The following is a 21798-nucleotide window of genomic DNA, read 5'->3' on the forward strand; positions in this document are numbered from 1 at the left end:
GGACGCTGCTGACCCCTCCCTATATGATATTCTTATAGGATTTCACAGAGAGTACCTAGAGGCCTGAGTGAGATTGCTGTGCTTGTCACTGTCTGCTCAGTGTGCAAAAAATGCCTGGCCTTGAAGAACCTGAAGAGCCTAAATACGTGACTGAAGAAGAAAGGCAAGAGAAGGTAGACTGTGCAGGTCGAATCACTGCGCAGGTCAGTGGCAAGAGTTGTCTCTGCATTTCTAGTGCAGAACTCTGTCCTCCGAGAGTAAGCAGCTTACAGCACTAGTGCTAAAGGTAACAAGTGGCAGACTGAGCCATCCAGGGTGCCCAGGCAGCAGAGAAGTAACCAATTTTATGTGGCTGTGACATTGCTGATACCAGTAGGATGGCATTTAGCAAAGAACATTGAAGATGAATAACAAGAACTTCTACAATAAGCCAGGGCCTCCTTAGTTGAGGTGACAGAAAGAAAGAGCTGGTCACATTTGCTATCACAAGATCACTGTGAGCCACTAGCACCATTATAAAATAGGTGGGACCCTCAGGTGTTTCAGTCAAAATTCCAGGAAAGCTTTACTGCTGCCATATTAGGTTGTATTGTGCAGAGTTCTTAACATCTATGTTGAAGAAATATGAATTATATATGGTATATATGACGATAAAATCTATGAATAATGAAAAACCTGTTTTAGAGAGGATGAGAAGAACTTGGCTTCAGCTGAACAAACCAAAAGCCGAGAGGGGATCCGATTGCTTCTCACTACACGTCAGGCAGCTCCAAATGAAAGAGAGAAGAGCTTGTTAAGAGAAATGCCAATTTATATCCATTTGCTCTTGTGCTACTGTCCATTAATACTCTGAGGGGGATACAAGTGTATGAACACAGCCACAAGAGGGGTGAGAGTCTTGAAGAGCATTGAAGAACCGGGAGAACAATTCCTACCTAATTTTAAGATACATAGTCTCTTTCAGAAACTGAGAAAGATCTAATGTTGCCTGTAATGATACAAACATCGGCATGAATGAAGTTATGTCCCATTTACTCAGCTGCTGCTGAAAAAAAAAAATGTTCCTCTCTGGAGTAACAGGAAGATCTTGAATTCTATCCCAAAAGAAGTCAGATCAATTCAGAGCAAAGCATTCAGATACTGGCCAGGACCAGGTAGGTATATATGTATACCTACAGTCGCGTGAGCAGCAGACAAAAGAAATTGGGTGTGTGATGTGAGGACAGACCTTAAACTACTAAACAGTACCTTTGACTTCTTGCAGTGATTTAATTAATCTGACAATAAAAAAAGAAAACTTATGTATTTACAATAAGATGTTCAGAAAGTTCACCTGCTCCACTGGTCAAGTGGCTAGGTAGATCTTCCAGCAGAGCCAGGTTGCTGATAGGGTGGGACTGATATCCCCAATAGTTTGAATACACAAACAACTGCAAAGGAAAATATTACGATAACTGGTGAAAGACGGGGAATAAAGCACACCTGAATGTTGGGACTTGCTTATCCAACAGACTCCCCCTGCCACCCCCTACCCCCCTTTCTTGTTATTTCATTCTATAAAATAAGAAAACAGTTTTACATTGCATCAGTTTCTCAAAATTAGTTATGACTTAGGCCAAATCCAAGCTACTAAAAATGTCTGTATACCAATGGGCAGTCAAAAATTTCAAATATAGTAACTGGGCTGATAGCTGTGCTGGACTGTAATCCTCATTAGCAGCCATTTTACCAGTAATAGCTAAAATAAAAAGAAGTAAAAAATCTCAGCAGTGAAAAAAGTTACTTGTCGTGTTCTCCTGACCAGTGATCGTGAGCAGTGGAAGCCCTGTCTGAACTGGGCTATGTGACACTAACAGCTGCAGAGGATGAGCGAGCAAGTCTTCAAAAGCCTGATTTAACCAGGTAGGTAGATAACAAAAGTCAGGTATGGTTTGAGGTAATACAGTTGTTTGTTTTCAGGTCCTATTAATACTCTGTCTTTTACTAAAGTTTTCTCTGGAAAGGAACATTTATGAGCTTTTACTGTTTTGTTGTTTTTTTTTTTCCTCCTTCAAGACACAGCTGCTGAATAGATTTAGTGCACTGTTTCCATAAGATCTCTACAGGACATTTTTGGTCAGCTCTTGCCCATAAAATAGCTGTCTGCTGCTGTGTGTGTGTGTGGGAAGGTCTCAATTATATTATTAGCAGCTTCCAGTTAACTTCAAAGACAGGATATTATCCCTTTCTTTGATTTTCCTCTTAAAAATTTCTGGACATTGTTGCTAGCAAAAAACCAGCTGAGACCGAACCTAAAACTTTGATCAACTGGTATATTCAGAAGGACAAAAAGATGGTATCTTGCAACTTAGCAATTTGAAAGAAATTCCTAAAAAGTCTATTATGAATGTATGTCATGCAGAGATACATTTCAACATTTTTCCAAATAAAGGCATAGTGGTTTGTTGTGGTGGTTGGTTGTTCTTTGGGTTTTTTATTTGTTTGTTTTTACCCAAGTTTATTTGAAAGGTGACTTCCTTCTAGAAAAAAGTTAACCTATAATTGTAGTAAGTAAAACCAAAAAAGTGCCACCCATTATCTTTTAATAACTGTGTCTTAGATATCCCTTCAGCCGGTTTCAGGCACTCAACATGACAACAGTCCTGCTTCACCGCGAGTCCCTCCCAAAACACCAAATGCACTTTAGCTTGGGCTCGCAGAAGTTCCTTTAAGGCTTCATGTGCCCACCAAACTCCTTAAAGGAAGTGCTCAGAGCAGAACAGTTAAAAGTCCAGGCATGAAAGCTACACTTCTAAGAGACAAAAATAATCATAGTTAATTCATTTTTTTCCAAACCGATTCTAATTTTTATTATTTCCTGTTCCTTCCTATCCAGCCAATAGGATTTCTTCGTCCTCTTAAATTAGTATCCCTTCTCATCCAAGACTTCCATCAAGAAGTTTGAAAATCTCTTCTTTCCCCTTCCTCCCAGTGGAAAAGGCAGAATGACAGTCTCGGTAGAAAAGAGAGATGCCACCACCATCATCCGACATCAACTTGGACAAGAGAGGCTGTAGAGCAATCAGTCTTAGGCAGGTTGTAGGTTTCCCACAGGTTTCACGACTTACTGTCAAATAACATCATTTTTGCCGAACACATCCCTCTCTGCCTCAGCTAACTCCAGGCCATACTTTCTTCTGGAAGGAGGTAATGCTCTTATTTTGCGGTTTTACACCTTTCAAAGCATTTGAAATGCAAATACACAACATCAAGAAATTACTAACGCGAGCATTTAACACGGAGCTCTGCTCTGAGAGGAAATGTGTTTTCTATAAGAGCAGGTCTGGAGTTTATAAACTTCCAGTTCCTGAAGAGCTGACCACTTGATAGCCCTGCGTGTGCTGGAACAGCACGCTGCCACTCGTTGATCACAGACATTGCCATTCACAAATCTGATACTAAACAAATAAGCCACACAACACCTTGAAGGCTTCATCCCCAGTTGCTGTGAATTCTCCTTTTACTAGCTACTCCCTTGCTGCAGCACTCGCAGCCTTTTATTTGCTTCTGGAGAGCCGGGAAGGGGAACACCGGAATGGCTTACTCTGGAGTAAACAGCTTTGTTTATCCCCTCTCAAAATCTCATGCTGTTCCTGGAGTGTACCTGTCTGCAGAACGCAACAACTGTCACAGTAGGCTGATTTTAAAGCGTCTGTTTATACAAGCAAACCAAAGACTGGCGCAGCTCACACCTTTCTACACGTGGCGCAGCTGTTCTCCTCGTTTGGATCTTCACTAGTGCACCGAAGGTATCGTTTTTCCCGGAGTAAAAAAAAACCCCACAGCTTTGGTGTGATTCCTTCAAGGCAAGCGGCACGCCCGCCAGCCGGAACGCCTTAACCGTTTGGCGAACGGCGTTCAGCACCACGGAGCCGGGGCGCCGCCGTACCCGCTCTTACACGGCACTGCGGGGAGCGGCCTGGGGCCGTGCAGCGCGGCCCCCGGCGACCTGCCGCCGCCGGGGCGAGCCCCACGGACACGGGTGGAGGAGGGACTCCCTCACACCCGCACCAGCGGGCGAGCACGGCGGGGAGCGCACGCAGCCGCCCGGCCCGGCCACCCGCGGAGCCGGCGGCCGAGCACCCGGACCCAGCCCCGGCCCGCCGGGACCCCGCCGGGCGCTCCCACACAGTAGCGGGGCAGCGGTCCCCGGGCCCCCTCCCGACCACCTCGCCCCCTCGCCGTCCCCGCTCACCTGCCCGCGGCGGCCAGCCCGGCGGCGAGGAGGGCGGCGAGCAGGGCGCCCCCGGGCGCCGGCACCATCGCCCGGCCGCGGGGAGGCGGCCCCGGCCCCGCGGCGGTGAGGCGGCGGCTGGCTGGCCCGGCGGCGGCGGTGGGACGGGAGGATCGGAGAGCGGGCGGGCGGGCGGCGGTTTGGGGCTGATAAACCTGGCGGGGCGGGGCGGGGCGGGCCCGCCTCCGGCCGCGCTCGCCGTGCGCGTCCCACACGCCCCGGGACGGGGCGGGCAGCGACCCCCGGCGGGCCAAGCGGCTCCGCCGGGCGAGCGGGACCGGGGCGGCGGGGGAGATGGGGGGGCGCAGCGCCGCCGGGTCGCCCCGGCCGGCAGGAGGGCAGGCTGCAGCCCGGGAGCCGCTGCCCCGCGGGTACGGGCGCGGAGCCGGGGCGGTGTCCCCCCAGGGAAAGCCATGTCAGCCCGGCGGGCGGTACGGCCCCCCCCAGCCCCGACCCGAGACCAAGCGCCGCCGCTGCTGAAGCTTATCCGCGCAACAGCCGGGGCTGTCCCGCGGGGTCTGCCTCCGCAGACACCCACCAGCCGCCGTGGCACCTCTGCGATGGGTTTCCGTCACAGGGAAATAACGTTTGCACTGAAAGACTTGCAGGTTTTGCCTTCCCCTTGCAGGACCTTCCGCGGCCAAACTTTGCTTAAGCTGCTAAGGCAGCTGCCCCGGGCTAAGTTTTTATTTAAGCTGCTAATGCTAATGGGTTACATTACTTCTTGCTAGCTAGTCCTTCGGCTTTGGTGTTGCTGCCACGGTACGTGAACTGCCTCACCCCCTTCTATATCCTCCTCGGGTAATGCTTGCATTTCGGGGTGCTGGGTTTTGTATCAGGTTTTTTTTTCAAGATTAATTAAGACCTCTGTGTTTTTGCAGTGATAGAGAAACTTGGTTAAGATGTGGCTGATGTTTGCCAGCAAATTGAATTTTTTTCAGTGCAATACTAGTAAACTATGTTCTGCCTGTGTTGTATGCCTTGATGCCTTCCTCATACTATAAAAGCACGCAGCAGGAGAAGGGTATGTCGTGGGTTTTTTTTTTTTAATGCCGATGTTCACACTAGCCTACTTGCTAAACACTTTTTGGCAATAGAGAATATGGTGTCAAAAAGCATTGACTCTGTTCCCAATCTCCAGATCCTTCTATGAACAATTCTCCCAGTCCCAAGCTCTAGATAGTTGTTCCCGTTGAAAGCAACTCTGCTGTATTGAGCATATGGAGAGGGCAGCCAGAACCAGCAGAGACAGCATAGCAGCTGTACAAAGCAGGGGATATTTAGTCAGATTCAGTGTTCTTATCAAAAGTATCTGGATACTGGATTCTGAGCCCATCTTTAGTTGGACACATCCAGAATTAAACCAGGGAGTGCGAAGAGCAGCTGTTACAAAGGCCAGCCTGATGGAAGGTTACAACCTGTGTAATCACAAGGAAGTGGTAATTCATACTTAAAAATCTCAAGTGCTGACAATACATACGCAATGTAATATTCGCAATCAATGAGTTGATTCAGAAAGCGGAAATATTTATAAAAGTACTGTTGAAACAAATTTGAAAGTTTAAATCAAGAGAATTCTAACTTGTAATGATAACTCTGGAGTAAAAATACCCACGACTACCACCAACCAACATTTTTTTGCTAGGTAAATTTCTTGTGAAGTACCTACAGTAGCTCTGATTGCAGCAATAAGGTATCTAATACGAAATAAACCAGGGAAAGCTTTTATCACTCTTGACTGTTTGTGTTTGATTCACACCACCCACTCAGTCATCTCATAGACCCTTGTGAGCGTGAGGTCGGTCCTGGAACATCGCTGGGAGTTTGAAGGGACTAATTTTCCTTTTTTGATGGAAGGGAAAGCCGAGGAATAAGTGACTTATCTGGGATCACCCAGGAAGTCTGTGGTAAAGGCAGGAAAAGAAAACAGATCTTTTCACAAGGTCACTTGCCGTGGGTCACCCCATTCCGTTCAGCGGGTGTCGACAAGCATGCCTCAGCAGATTAGGCTGGGATGGTTGACACCGTCAGTGCCGCTAGCTGTCTGTGGTGCCCAGGGATTGCCAGGGATGCTGCAGGAGAGCGTTTGTACACTGACATATTGAATTCAGTGTTTTAAGCACAAGCCTTTGGCCAGCTTGTTCTTCTGTCATCCTTGCCGTGGGAATGGGAATGTCCAGGAAAGCTGGGATGGCAACTCTTTCAGTCACCCCAGCTAAATTATTGCCTTATTGCTAGGCAATATCAACACCTACACTCAAGAGAGGTATTTGAAGCAGCAGTCTATCTGGGTCAGTCTAAAATGGTTACCTGAAACTCTGTCCTTGATTTAGAACAATAATTAGAGAAACAAGAACAATGGAGTTCATAGAGCATGATTATATTTGCTAGGATATTCATATTTGCATTCTTTAGCCCTTCTAGCCCACAAGATACTGAGTTTTCCCGAGATCCCCTGTCACACAGCGTTTTGTTGTACGATTCCCAAGGTGAGAAATTCTCAAGTATCAGGTCATGATCTATCCCTGAAAAGATGGTACTGAGTGAAACAGGAGATGGATATCATTCACACTTACCAGTTTAATTTGGTTTTGCTTTATGCATCCAAAAAAATTACAGAAGAGGTCAAGGTTCCAACTACACTTTTACTACCTATGACTTTGGGAAAATTCTTAAATTACACTTGCCTGACCTGGTTATAAGAGGAATGCAAATATTTTAATCAGCTGTTATAATCAACCTGAGCCACAGTGCGTAAACCATGAATTCTATTACAGTTTAAGCATGCTGATTTGCCAGTAGGAAATGCAGATTTATTGGGACACTAGAGAAATTTTAGTCTCGCACCTGAAATCCTCTCCTTTTCATTCACACTGGCCAGCGTGGCACGTGCTCCCATGTCCCACCGTGCAGTCCTGTAGCTTCCTCCTACCTGCCAAGGGTCACATCTGCAGCTGGCCCGGCAGCAGCACAGCTTCTGCTCAGCTCAAGGTCTGGAGCCCGTCCGCTTGTTGGCTCCCTGTTGACTTGCAGTGGAAGACAAACTCACGTTTGCCCACTGTAAATGTTTACTCGACTGCCAAAGGATCGCCTGTGCTTGTCCGTAGTGTGGACAGTTTATTCAGAGGGCAAAGGGAAAAAATTCAAGACTTTCTTTCAATATGACTTCTGCCTTCTCTTTGTTCTTTTTTCCATTCAAACACACTAATATTAAAGTTCAGACTTAAGTGCATAGTAGGTTTTTTTGTTTGTTGGTTGGTTTTTTTTGAATCTGGGTAGTCAGTGATTGTGTAAGAATATGAATTTGGGAATGTCTTCTACAAAGCTGTAGAAGACATTCTACCAGTGGAAATGGTGACACAGCAGTACAAGACAGAAGAGTTGAGAAGAGTCTTCAGTCTTTCTTATTGGGGATAATTTTAGATAAAAGTGTCATTTTTAGAAAAAACCAGATGAGAGAACAGCATGTGTGTTGTAGGCCATTTTTAGAAGTGCTTGTGGATGTCAGGACATTTTACTTTCCCCTGGGGTGCAACATTAACCCACCAGAGCAGAGCACTTGTTAAACTCAAACCCAAGGCGGAGCACATTTTAATGCATTTGCGATTTCTCACTCCACCTTATCCCCAGCTACTATTGCCAGTGTTGACCCTCTACACTGCTAACCTCTACATGCTTTTAATCTCTAGTGTGTAGAAATAGATAAAAGAAGTTGTGAGGTGATGAAAAAGCTCCACCCGGACTTTCAAATTTTTTTTTTTCAGTTACAAACAAAACACACAGGCTCAATGTGACTTCCTAATGTGACAGATTTATATATATCCTCTATTTATAGAATAAATCTGCAGCTTCCTTCCCCTGCGTATGAAAAGTACTGCTAAGGCAGAAGGTGAAGAAGAAGAATTAGTAATGCTGAGAGATTATTGCAGCAAATTGAGCTGGACTGCACCAAGGAAATGACTCACAAAATGCCCAACCTATGCTTCTCTAATACTAGTTTTTACCTGGCCCATGGCCAGGAAGCATTTGATGGGTTAATATGTTAAAGGGGACTACTAGCTGAAGAATGGGGTATAGGAAGTCAGTTATTTCAACATACATTTGTATGACTATGCAAAATCTTAATAGATTTATTGCAAAAATGAAGTTATTTTGACATTTGTTTGGAAAATGTGCGATTTAAGCATGTATATTCCTAAATGCATTTTAAAATGCATCTATATTTTTCCCAAAAGTCGGTTATGAAGAAGAAATGTTCTTTTGCAATAGATGTATAAATGGCAGCATATAATCACTAGCACAGCTGCAGAGCCCTGATATCACACCACCTTGTTTCCAGGGAGCAGCAACAGAAAAAAATGTAGCAGAAAAAACCACTAGAAAATAATTTTGGAGAGAAAAGAGAAGATGTGAAAGAACTTTATCACTTGAAAGAGAGGTATCTGAAAAGGAAAGTTTCTGAGATATTTTTTTCTATTAGAGGACTCCTTGCCTGACAAAGATTTTGCTTCTTTTCACTCGAGACCCAGTCTGCTGATGAATGTCAGTAGAGTCATAAACACAAGTAATGTTCTCTTATAATGTCTTTGTTTTGCTTTAAAAAACAATTCCAAAATAACAATAGGATGCTATGAGCCATACATATATGTAGCAAATAAGTACATTTTTGGTGTCACTCTTACAATTTCAGCCAGAAGAGGCAGTAATCCTCCGGAAATGCTCTACCTAGTGCAAACACACTTCTGTATATTCCTTGGCCATCTGTAGAATATGTTTTTATTTTTGTCAATGCTGCTGTTTTGTACCAGTGAATCTGTATTTATTTTATAGTAGCAAATTTCAGTGGAATAACCCCTCATTCACAGCTGTACAAATGAGAGCAAAAATCCTGCGGCAGGGCTCAGGGGAATACACTGCCTTTCTGGGCTGCTCCCAAAGGTCAGCATGATCTTCTCCATCGTCTGTCAGCCCTGGTGGCCCCTCCTAAGTAGTATTTCACAGCAATGCCAGCTGGAATGGGACTGGCCCTGGGTCTCCCCCATTCCCTGTGATTTATTAGGGAGCTATTTATTGGGGCTGTAGTCATGGCTGCCTCCTGAGTGAAAGCTAATGGGCAGTTTTTGGATCGTCCTCCCAATCTTGCCCTGAGCTCTCACAGGGGCTGTTTCATACCAGGCTGATGTAAAAGTGGCCCATGGCTTCCAGAGTCTTATTTAACACGTCTTATAGGAATCTCTCTCAGCTTTCAGCAAAACCCTTTTTTACTCCATGTAATCCTGGTCCCAAAGCAGAGCTCATGGCTCCTCTCGTCCATATGTTTTCTTGAGATCTCGAATGCAAAATGAGAAACTAATGGGATGGCAATTATTAATCCTGTCGCTAGACTGAACACTGTTAGTGTTACTGTTTCATGAAGAACTGCCCCTAGCTTTGGGTCTTAGCTATGTTTTATACTCCAGTTTGTCATCTCTGGACTCAGGTGAGGCCCCATGATGGGACTGCTTTGCCCACTGAGGGTGCGGTTTCCCAAAACGGAGTGAACGGACATAACAGCTCTGAATCTGTGTGTGTGTGTATCCTACTCACCCCCCTCATTTCCTCCTTTGCCTGACTCCCAGCCATGCGCTGACATCACTGGCCCCCACTGCTGCACGTTGGACTGCTAACATGATGCTGGAACTCACTGAAATGTATCCAGAAAAAAAAAAAAAGTAAAAAAAAAAGTAATCTTCTGCAGTTTAGGTGAGTTAAATTGGTTTAGTAAGAGCTCCAGTGAGCACCAGGGCCAGCATCCATGCTGCAGGTGGGAGGGAGGAGCAGGGGAACAAGGTGTCCTTCTCCTGACAGAGGAGAACTTGGTGCCTGAGCTTGCCCAGCAAACTAAACCCTGTGCCCCTCAGTGCTGTGTTTATGCTAAACTGCGTGTGTGTAAGCAGACTGCTGGAGTGGAGCTGTTGACATTTCAAATTAAAACGTCTGATCAGGTTTATGTCTGCTTGACTTAAGTATTGTATCTCTACAGCTGTCAGATCATGTCCTCCATTGAGATATGTGTGAAAATGAGCTTATGCTAAGGAAGTGAAAAGCCTGAAAATGTGACACATTCTGCAAGCCCGTTTCTGCTCTTGTTACAACATTGCAGCACTTTGCAGTTGATTTCATTAAAGGCTCGGGCTTTGCAAGAAGAGGTAAGAAAAGACAAAATTTTTAATTGCACCTCCTGCAACTCAGTGACCTCTATCTTAATGAAATTAAATCCTGTTTTTATCACAGATATGAAATCGCTTTTGTGTTCAAAGCGAGTATTGCATGTATAAAATAATAATAAAAAAATACTGCAAGATGGATTTGACCCACAAGGAGATACGGCTTTGAGCTTAACTAGGTTTCTTACTAACACAGAATAATCCCCCTGTATTTCCCTTGTCAGTCACATGAAATCATTACCATCACTATGTTTATAGCTTTCAGTCATGCACAAAATACTGCCAGTAAAATTGCCTGGTCAATAACAACATAATGGAAAAACTTAGTTCCATTTGGTTTACAGGTCATAAAGATTGTGATTATTTACAATAAAAATGCTAAACTAAATGATATATATTTTGCCTTCAAAATTAAAAAGATGTTTTAAGGCGATTTTAGTATACAGCTATGCCTTTTTAGCTTAATCAGAAATAATCTTACAGTAAAATTGTCACAATCTTTATGGTTATGAATTTAAGAATCAGATGTTGCTCTCAGTAATCACAGGGGAGCTTCCATTTTAGGTCATTCACACAGTTCCAATGAGTAAGGTTAAGTGGGTTTGAGCCCTGGTGTATAGATCAGATTAGCTACCAGAGAAAGTTGCTGTTCTTTTACAACTCATCATCATCATTAGCTGTCATCATCATCATCATCAGTGACAATCCCTACTAAACTGGGACTGAGCTGGTATAGAAAAGCATTTTCAGAATCTCTACAGAAAGATATCTCTGGCCTTCAAGAACCTATGATTTCCTAGGGTTCAGATTTCAACCACATTTTTTGAAAATGCCCATTAAGTGATTTTTAAAGGCACAAGTGAAACCCACATGCTTTCCTCTTATTAAAAGCTAGTGGGAAGTTAGTATCTGTTTCCTGCTTACACTGGCAACTCAATTGCTTTGGCAGAGTTTTGCAAAGGCCCTTACTGACCGCTCTTGCCAGAAACTGGTCAGGTCCCTGGTGGACAAAGAACCAAAGTTTTTGCAGATGTTGCCCTCTTGGCTTTCATGCTAAATGTGTTTCATGGCTCCAGGTGAACGGTAGTGACAGCAAACAGAAAGAAAACACAAAAAGGGAAAACGAAATGAAAACCAAAGCTGATCATTCTTAACAAGTGAAATGATTTTTGAGGGCCTTTTATGACTGTCAATATTCCTGCTATCTTTTCACCAGGGTTTAAATTTTAGCTATGCCATAAGGTAGTTATGGTAATTACGAGAAGACTTGTGTCTCTCACGTGACTGATTCCTTCTCTATAATCTCTGAACCCAGATTCTGGGTGGAAAAGTTATTCCTTCAGCTTGGTACATCCAGGCACTTAAGACCTTGAGTCTCCTCGTGCACTTCAGTCTCCTCATGGTGCATCTTGCAAAGTGCTGGGAAATCCACCGAATTTGCATTTGCTTAGGTTTTTCCTACTTTTCGTACTTGCTACTTCCCCTCTGAAAGTTACTGCGGAACTGCTCTGTTGACTCATGGACCCTGAAGCTCCCATGCAGGAGAAGAGATGAAGTCTCCACAGTGTGCTGAGGGACATGAAGTACAGGCCCTGACGTGACTCTGGCTGAGCCATGCTTTACTGTGCTCTTTCCTCTGAGGCAGTAACGCTTGTACTCAAAGGGACGGAAGGGTGGGATGGAAGGTGGCTTACTGAGGCTATGGAAGAGCTGAGCTTGGTTTGCCCCATTCTTCCCCATGCTTCAAGTATCCCTTCCGATAGAAAGGAAGGGGTTACATTTTCAAATTAAACCTTGAACTCTGAAAAGTGCTTCAAGTCCCGTGTGAAGAACCCAACACCAAGTATCTAATACATAATGCCCCCAGTGTGAGCCCTTGTTTCCCACCTGGCCTATTTTAATTGATACCGACGCGATCCATGTATGTATCAGGGGTTGCCATTTCCAACAGCTTTATGAATGAGTGTAATAAGAGATCACTGTGTGTTTTTCACTGAGGAATTTTATAAGTATAAATTCCTGGCTTTTGACATGATTTTCTTTGGTTTCAGGTTTCCTGCCAAAAAGATTTAGACATTTTTTTCTCATATTATTTCTCTACATACTAAAGCACAAGTCTTTCACTGCTTGACTACATTAGCCTGTAACAAAAATAATTCAATCACTGTTGATCCTCTTATATATAACACTTTCCATATGGTAGCCCAATAACATGGTACCTCTGTCTTAGCAGTTTATTTTTTTGCTGACAGAAAAAAACAGTGATTTTTAAGCTTGTTCAGTAATACTACATTTAAAAAAATGAAGTGCTCGTGTACTGTATAACTTTATTTTGTCATATTAATAAGTGTTAAATGTTAATTGACTGTCCTGTAATTCCATGCTTTGGAGTTTTAAATGTCAACAATTTGTCCTTTTTATTTGAATCAACACAATGTAACAGTTCAGCATGTGGCAAAAGAATGAAAAAAAGTCAGGATTAAACCAGATAGGGCCAGACTGAACTTATCATGGGTCCAGAGCTGCTGCTCTTCAGCTTTTCCTAATCTGCTGCTGCCCTTTGAGATTACTGTATGGAGAAAGGCAGTAGATTTCTTTTAACTTGGATCCTCAAGTGGCATCCTCGTTTGTTCCCTTTGAGCATCTCAGTACTGGCATGCTCAGTAACAACACAAAAATCTTAGCTTAGTGGGGAAGCACAGACCGTCCTCCATGTAATAGATGTGACTTCATAGAACTGACAGAGGAAGGAGACTGTAGCAATCTGAAATTCAGACATTTTATCTAATTTTTAGATAAACACTTTTAATTAAATTAAACAATTTTAGGGATTTTTTTTTAAAATCTATAGTGATACAACACTGTTAGGATTATTACTTTTACTATAATGGTTGTTATTATTTAACATCTCAGTTGCAGTACTGCTTAAAAACCACAGCAATACATAAGGTGTTTTACAAACTCTATCATAGGAAGTACTGTTTACCCTAATTGTACCAATTAAAAAATTTAAATTACAAGATGGACTTAAAATCAGTAATGGATCTTTTTTGCTTCTAGGGTTTTTAGAACGAAACCTTCTCTTCAGATAAGAGTTATGGAAAATGCTTTTAAAATTTACACCTACATCTTTTCATAATCACCTGACATTTTAGGGAAATTGTCAGTGGTCATGAGGGACCCAGGATGACAGGATTGGGAAGAATGGGGCAGCTGGGCTCTGCATTTATAGGAGGAAGCGAGGGTCTAAGACTTATCTGTCTGTATTTTTCTAAATGAACGTATCTAGCTTGAGAGCAGTTGTATTTTTGTGAGCCAGGATGCAGAGCTGCTTTGCAGAATTCGTCAAGCTGCCTCTGCATGTTGAAGTACTCAGTTCCTACAGCAGGTATTTTCTCATGTTGCAGCTAAGTTACTTGTAGAATGAATGAAGGTTTATACCTGTCAAAACAGTGAAATCTCTTTAGTCCACTGAGATAATTTCATATAAAGTCCATCTGCTATGTGTATGACCATCTAAGTAGTTTTGGACAGAAAGCTCTCTCTATAGCAGGGTAAGTCCAGTTTGACAGTGGCCAGAGACTGCTTTCCTCATGCAAAGGTGTGTTGGTTTTTTGCGGATCTTCATGGTTCCACTTCACATGGTCCTGTATTCTCAGCTGACAGACTGTTGTAGTTACAATGCTAACTGCAAAGTGCAAAGACGACACTTCTGTTACCACGTGAGTTGCGGGTTCTCTCTGTGTCTTATTATTGGAAGTAGCTGTAGGTTTAAGACTCTAAATTTTCTTACGCTGGAAATATCAATTATCTAATCTCTAATTAGGAGTCATGAAGGAACGATGAAGCTGAAATAGAAATACTTTAGCTAAGACATTTACATTAGGCTTTGGATAGAGTGAAAAATAGATCAGTTACAGCATTAAGGATTGAAATATTGCTATAATAGCAATCATGACTGTGTCCCTTTCTTAGGTTATTGAAGTTTGCATTTGTTTTGCCAAGTAGTTTCAGATCAAGTAATTTTATAGAGTTTTCGTGCAGTAGAATAAACAGAGGAATAAGAGCAAACTATTCATTTCTTGTTCCCATGAATCATTCTATCAGCTTTAACAGACGATTTTGAAACACTAAAAAGTCATGAATGGAATTTCTGAATCGGGTTAGAATTGTGATTATAAAATGAATTGTGATTCATTTTTGGTTTGGCTGTTTGAGTCTCAGAAATCATTCATTTAGTATTGCTTTGGGCTATCTTGAGAAACAAAATTAAGTTGAAAGTTGAAATTCTTACAGTCATTTAACTAGGATCTGAGGCTTTAGGAAACTTATCAAACATCCAGAGATTTATGAGACCTGGTAATATGGCTTCACTGAGACTATGTGCATGGGGAAACTTGGCAGACGAGATTAAAGGTAGAGCACCGCTATTAACAAATCTCTGCCACTAGGAAAATTTAGCTGGAACCTCAACCTTCTTTTCTACCTGAAATTATAAAATACCCCCAAAATGGGCTGTTTGCATCACTCTGATATTTGATAACATTTTTCAGATTGGTACCATGGTTGAACTAACCCTGTAGTTCATGGGGCAACGCTTGCTGACTTCTGTGCAGCAGAGGGTACGAATCCATTGACATAATCAACATGGATCCCAGACACCCCTAAGAAGGGATCAGTACCTCTAACCAAATTCTGGTTTCTATGAGGGAATCCTTATTTCTGGCCAAAATAATGGCAAGCATAAAAGCTTAGTGTTTAGGAAACGCTTTGTATTTTATTATATTTCAATAATTAAAAATCATGCATTCAAGATGTTGGGTGGCCTAACACAACATTAACAAGAGCCTAATATAAAATTATACCACCAGGCAGTAGCTCACTTTTCCAAACATGTAAGAAAGAGGTTTCACATGTTAGGTTTATATTCCACAGTCTGGATTTCCAAGTGGGGTTATAAAGTTATTTGGCAGTAGTGACTGAACTGCAGGATATATATGCGTATTTGATGACTTGTTCAGGAGAACATGAAGAAGATCTCAGTGAAAGCTGACAAAGTTTATTTTGTCAGATAAGGCAAAGGTCATTAAACGAAAGGAAGACAATATAGAAGCAATGAAAAATCTGAGGGGATCATAGAGAAAAATATGCGTGGAAATATCTAGTCAGGGTTTTCTTTACTGTAGTCTGGTTCTGTGGCACAGACGTTCATTACTGGTTCAGTTGCATCAGGTGTGCTTTTGGAGTGCATTTTAAGGTTTCAGCTAAGATCCATGGAGTCCATTTCACGAGGTCTGTGTGAACCTAAGCATGCTAAACAGAGTCAATCACAAGATTTACTTAAAAAGTGCAATTCTGCTTTGAACTAAAATGCAGATGCAGACACACCATCTGTGTCTGCATTATGGACAGTACTGGTATTATAATAAATAAATGCTTGCTTTTTGGAAAAAATCTTTCCAAAGGGACTCTTTCAAACCCTCAGCTTTTTTATCTGGCCATCTACCCTTGTTTTCATGTGACTCCTATCATAAGCTCTTTCCTCTTCCCTAGACCTTAATTTTCAATGCTTAAGCATGTGGCTATATAATTTTTCTGAAAATAATCCCCTTCCTGATCTCTGCTCCTAAAAGAACCATCCTGTCACATATATGTGTAGAAAGTGTTTTTCACTTCTAGATATCCTCTAGGTGAACATTGTGGTCTGTTTTCACTCTTTGTCACAAAACAGAGAGTACACAGTGCCTTCATCTGGATGACAAAGGACTTCTTGCTTTGGTTGCTTCTCCTGTCAGCCTACAGAATCTTGATATGGCTTTCATTGTTAGTGATCAATCTGCTCTTAAACAGAAACTGGCATTTCCGGTAGTGTATCCTACTTGGAATGAGATTGTGTATCCTTTATGTTTCTGATCATTTTGTATGTCTGTAACCTCTTCTAGAATAGAATGTTTCATTCTCTCTCTTTTGTTTTCTTCTGGGATATCTAGTTTCTAGCCCTTTGCTTTGAAGTCACCCACTGACACCACTGTTTCACCCACTGAGTCTCTGTTCTTCAAACCCACTGATACACCTCTAGAAACTACAATTGTGATATTAATCTTCCACTTCTGCAGTCGGATTCTTGTAATTTGTTCCTGGTTCTTTGCTGGTATTACTGGGGTCATCCCAAACATCTGGCCAGAACAAGAAGTGTCAGTGCCTGTGCAATGATTTCAGTGCGTTGCTCTGATGGGTGCTCAATTCTTTATTTGTATTTATTGTGGGCAGAACAGAAACCATTGATTAATATTTTGCATGCTTTCTCCTTCTGATTAGGCTTAAAATGATCAAAAAAAGAAAAGAAAAGGGGAAAGCAAGGCAAAAGAAATGATATCTCCAAAGTTTTTGGGCTGCCAGGATCTCCTGCAAAAATGTCTCTCAGCCCCTGAGTACGCAATGACTTTCAAGTGCAACATATTTTGTAATCCTTCTCGCGGCATCTTCTGATGCTTATAAAGCTGGCTATAAACTAACCAAACATTTCTGCACCATCTAAAAGTTATAAGATAGACAAAAAGCATGCAATCATTTTCTGATTGAAATTGTACTTGGAGAGGAAGAGCCTCACAGAGATTTTATTGCTTTAATGCTCTAGCCACTGCCTGGCAGCCATGCAGGAATCATTCAGGAGTCTGGAGTCCAGTCGAGTAAGATACTGAAACGTCAAATGAGAGTTTTGGAGGGGATGTTCTTATTCTTCAGCTGAACTTTCTGAATTCCCTCAACATTTGATCAGTGTCCTTTACTTCCTTTTCTCATAAATGTTACGATTTCTCCTGCCCTCATACGAATCTTAATAGAATCCAGAGAAGATTCAACAAAAATAGAAGCAATGCAGAATTAAGCCAAATGAAAAAATGTCTAAATATGCAATATTTTATAAAACTTTGTTTTCAGTAATTACTATTCACATAAACATTCAGTTGATACAGTTTCATATATACAAGTGCACACATTTCATTCTTTGTTGTGTCAGTGCTTTTGAAACTGTTATCATTGGCTTTGGTCCCAGTCTGAGATCTAGGTAAAAGATCTCTGAGTTGTGTTTCATGCAGAATCAGGACTGTCCTCTGGAAGTTGATCTGCCGTCTTGCTCCCAGGGCTAGAAATCTTTGCAGGCTTTTGGAGTTCAAAACTATTAATTTCCTTAGGTAATACAGACATCTTTCATCACTCAGCACTTTTGTACCATGTCACTCTCTCTTCCAGAGTGGCACTTAATCTTATTGCTCCATTTGTATTCCTGAGTAGACACCCATCTCTTTGGTCTTAACCACTCTGTCTTGGAACTTTTTCCTCCAACATAGAATCATAGAATAGTTTGGGTTGGAAGGTATTCCTCTCCTTTAAATTTTGCATGTGAGCCAGTTATTTCTTAAGCCTGTGTGTGGAGATGTATTATTATGGGTATTTTTACAACAAACATCTGTTTAACATCTATCTGTTGCTAATACGCGCAATGTAAAGCTAAGTGTATGCCTTGGGTCCCTCCTGGAAAATATTTTTGCTGCTTTTTTTTTTTGGCTTCTCAGCTGTGTACATACTGTAAATAAATTTGTACTCTGAAGCCATAGTGTTTATGTCCAACTGCCTTTCTCCCTCATTCATCCCTGCTCTCCTTTCCTTTAAGATGACTATTCAGAAACATCTGCTTTCTATTACTCTCTGTGTCAAACAGAAAACAATCACAGTGCTCATTAAGAAGTTTCTGTGTTTAACCTTTGCATGGCAACTTTCAGAGAAAGAGGACCTCCCAGCTTTTTTCTTTAAGAGCTTGTTATTTTCTCACCATAAACTCTCAAGAAGGCTTTCGGCAGCTCTTCCATGATGCTTGGTTGCTCGCCTGGAAGCTTGACCTCTTGAAATGTCCCATTCTTATACTTTTCAGTCTTCAAGTCACATTGGGTGGTGTGCTTACCACAGTAACTGGAAAATGACTGCTGTTAAAATAATAGCTGTTGTTTTAAAACTTATGCAATATTTCAGAACCTCTTTGTTCACACCACTAACAAGGTTTGTTCCCATGAATGCATGGCATGGTTCTAAATTAACCCAGCCAGCTGATGAAAGTTTGAAAGCAATCAATGTTTCTGCCTGCTTGGTAGGTGTTCTTTCATTTCATCTACAGTTACTTGTGGTATGGGTTCAGGAAGATGGAAAAGCTCTGCTCTTTCCCATTGTCCAAGAAGTGTTGAGGACTGTGTGTTATAGGAAAAAGTCCTTAATGGAAGAGGAAGTTAATAACATTATATTGATGAATAATAATTTCTAAAGACTTTATTATCTGGTATAAAGGCTTTTGAACTCTTTTAAAGCCTTATAGGACAGGTCACCCTTGTCGACCTGGCTGTACAGTCTTACTATAGATGCTTATAGAGAGAAACTTGTTGGTAACTGGTGTAGCAAAACTCAGTGTCAGACCTAAAAGGAAGGGGAAGGTGCAAGTTATTTGCAAAAGCTCTGAGTAAGTTGATTTTACTCATGCTCATTCTCTCAGTGACAGTCTTTGTTCACACTCTTACTTCCACTTACTCACAAGCACCAAGTGTGTCCGAGTGGCCCGGCATTGTGTGTGACGCAAAGGACTAGGGGCACTGGCTACTGAGTCCTGGTCACAGCTCTAGGGTTCTTCATCATTCACAATGATGAACTAGTTTTTGGACAGATCTCTCATGTCCATTTAGGAATAGTGTTTTGCTATTATCCTTCTGTTGTGATAACAGGAGGGAATGGCGCATATGATGTTCTGCAGCCTTGTTGCCATCCATTCTCCTGTTCTCAGAGTGTCTTCCATTAATGAGTCATTTCTGCTGCAGTCTTATCACACTGCACGTTGTCTAGGTTTGACACATTCCTCAGTGTGATTGACAGGGAACAGTGTTCTTCATCAGGTTATTTTTTTAACCCTTGTTCTGCTGTTTCTTCTGGTGTTTTCCCTCTCTCACACACACATCTCCATTCATATTTAATTCTCGCCAACCTCAATACTTCTGTTACAAGTCTCTACATCCTGGTTATAGTTCTAGGAAAAACTTGGAATTACAGCTGTGCAGGACTTAGGCATCATGAATAACTGGTGCTCTCCCCATACCACGAAAAGACAAGAGTGCTATGTGATTCACTATGAGAACACATTATGGCAAACACAGCAACTCAGAAAGCTGCATAACTCTAAAGCTTGTAGGAAAGCAGAATATAACCAAAACCCACACCTGCTCCTACTTATAGCCACATACAGAAAAAAAATGTACCAGTGTGAATGCAATATTTGACAAGGAGAGGCCATCTCTCTGTCCCATTCAAATGCTACGAGGTCATGTGTGATAATGCTAAGACTGAGAAAGATTTTAACCTCCAGCTTGAGGATTATCTTTCTTTTGAGGAGAAAAAGAACAATATCATTACCCCTTGAGTATCATGAATTTATTTTTTTTTACATTTTCAGCACTGGCCTGTTTCAGAATTCTTATTCTGTGAAAAAAAAATTGATTTATTCAACTGTGTAGGTGCTTCCCCTGTGGCTTCATTTATATCCCCTTGCAATAAACTGTGGGATTTTGATGCCATTGTGTTTGAGGCAACAAACCAATCCTACCATCAGTATTGCCTCCTACTGTTAGTCTGCAATGTCTATTTTCTTCACGTCTTTGGTATGGGTTGCCTCAGTCTTACCGTTGTAGGATTGAGTAGACAGCTGTCTGCTTGTTTTGTAATGTTGTATCCCATGGGTATCTGCTGTGCTTAAACATGTAAGAGTGTTCAGTTTTTCTGTTCCTACTGTGGAGTGGATTCCCTGCTTCTCTAGATGGGAGTTGTTCCATTTTGAAATCTAAAGTACTTCTCCATTGCACAGCGTTTAATATTAACTCTTCTGTAATTCAGTGCAGATGGATTTATATGGTGTCTGGCTTTTTTTTTTTTCCATTGCTGATTTGTCTAAGCAGACAGGTGGAGGTGGATAAGTATATGTGCAGGCTGAATGGATGCCAGATATAGAAACAATCTGCACGATGTAATCTGCAGAGCTCAACAGTGCTAGTAAAAAGAACAGACTCATAGCCCTCATATCAGCAGTTACAACAATTGTCCCAGTGTGATGTTACCAGGCACCATGTGTTTTGTGCATCATCATTCTTGACGATACATAGTAACTTCAGATGGTTTATAAGAATGAGTAACGGCTAATCCTGCCCTGCTAAAGAAAAATCCAATTTAGTTTGGGTGGAATTTACAGACTCTTTGTTACTGCTCTGTAATTGCATTTGGCTGTCATATTGCCCTGTACTGTGTAATCACAGCTCTCCTAGTAGTGGCTACCATATGGGACTGGACACTGGCATGTTCCTTAGTGAACAGATGCATGCAAACATCTTAGATCCATGTGGCTAAAATACTAGTGAGGGATCAGTGTCATTGTAACAAGTGTTTTCTAATGCCATCTCCTGCATGCCAGTAATGCACAGCTTCTAAGCAGATGAAGTGCACAGGTTTCAGTAGCTTTCAGGATGAGACGGAGGACTGGAAATGTTTATTGACTTCAGCTTTCTCTGTGCTTCTTGCAGAATTAATTCTCCTTTCCCAAAAAGGGTCTGTGAGTATGTGAAGGGGAAATCAGAAGTATATCTATACGACATTTCTAGGTAATTCAGTCCTTTATGACAGTGGTTCCCAACTTTTCTGCACCTTAGCCCCACCTGAGAGGAGTGAGTGTTCTGCACCTCATGGGGCACTAAGGAACTTGCACAGGACAGCGGAGCCTGTTAGTGTGTCCCTTTTGTCATGTGTCATCTATAGCGTGCTTCATTAGCACCTCACCAGCGTGACCCCAGTCTCCGGTTGGGAACTGCTGTGCAAAGCTTTGCCTGATCCAGATTTCATAGACTATACCTGCAATCCCATTAGTGCCTTGTTCAGTGGTTCCCTTAATCCTCTCCCTTCTGTTAGCAGCTTGGTGGTGTACATTAATTACCAAAACTGGATCACTACAGGAGAAGGACTTTAGTCTTCTGTATAAACAGCCTATCTACTCTTCTGAAGGAGAAATGCAAGAGATCTTTTCAAAGGCTTCATTCATTTCAAGGTCTTTAGAGATAGCTCTTGACGCTTTTGGAGTGATGCTTGGTCATCTACAGTAAGAAGCAGTGCTATAGCAAAGCACAGATGGAGAACTGGTTATTGTCCAAGTGCTACCCTTTTGAATGATACTTGTCTTTTTCAAGGCCAACTCTGCCTGTCTTTTCTTGCTGCATTTTACTTTTTAAGTCATATAATCACTAT

The 21798-nt window shown here is 42.0% G+C and overlaps 1 protein-coding gene across 1 annotated transcript in view; it reads right to left on the reverse strand.

Annotated features, from left to right (window-relative positions):
* Window positions 1-4302, reverse strand: part of EGFL6 (EGF like domain multiple 6) — a 47111-nt gene extending 42809 nt beyond the window's left edge. The window contains exon 1 of the mRNA XM_076328894.1: window positions 4235-4302. Coding sequence (XP_076185009.1) covers window positions 4235-4302 — 68 coding nt within the window. The remainder of the gene's footprint in view (window positions 1-4234) is intronic.
* Window positions 4303-21798: the final 17496 nt, after the last annotated feature.

The sequence above is a fragment of the Aptenodytes patagonicus genome, chromosome 1, assembly GCF_965638725.1.
Source record: "Aptenodytes patagonicus chromosome 1, bAptPat1.pri.cur, whole genome shotgun sequence".
Classification (NCBI taxonomy): Eukaryota; Metazoa; Chordata; class Aves; order Sphenisciformes; family Spheniscidae; genus Aptenodytes; species Aptenodytes patagonicus.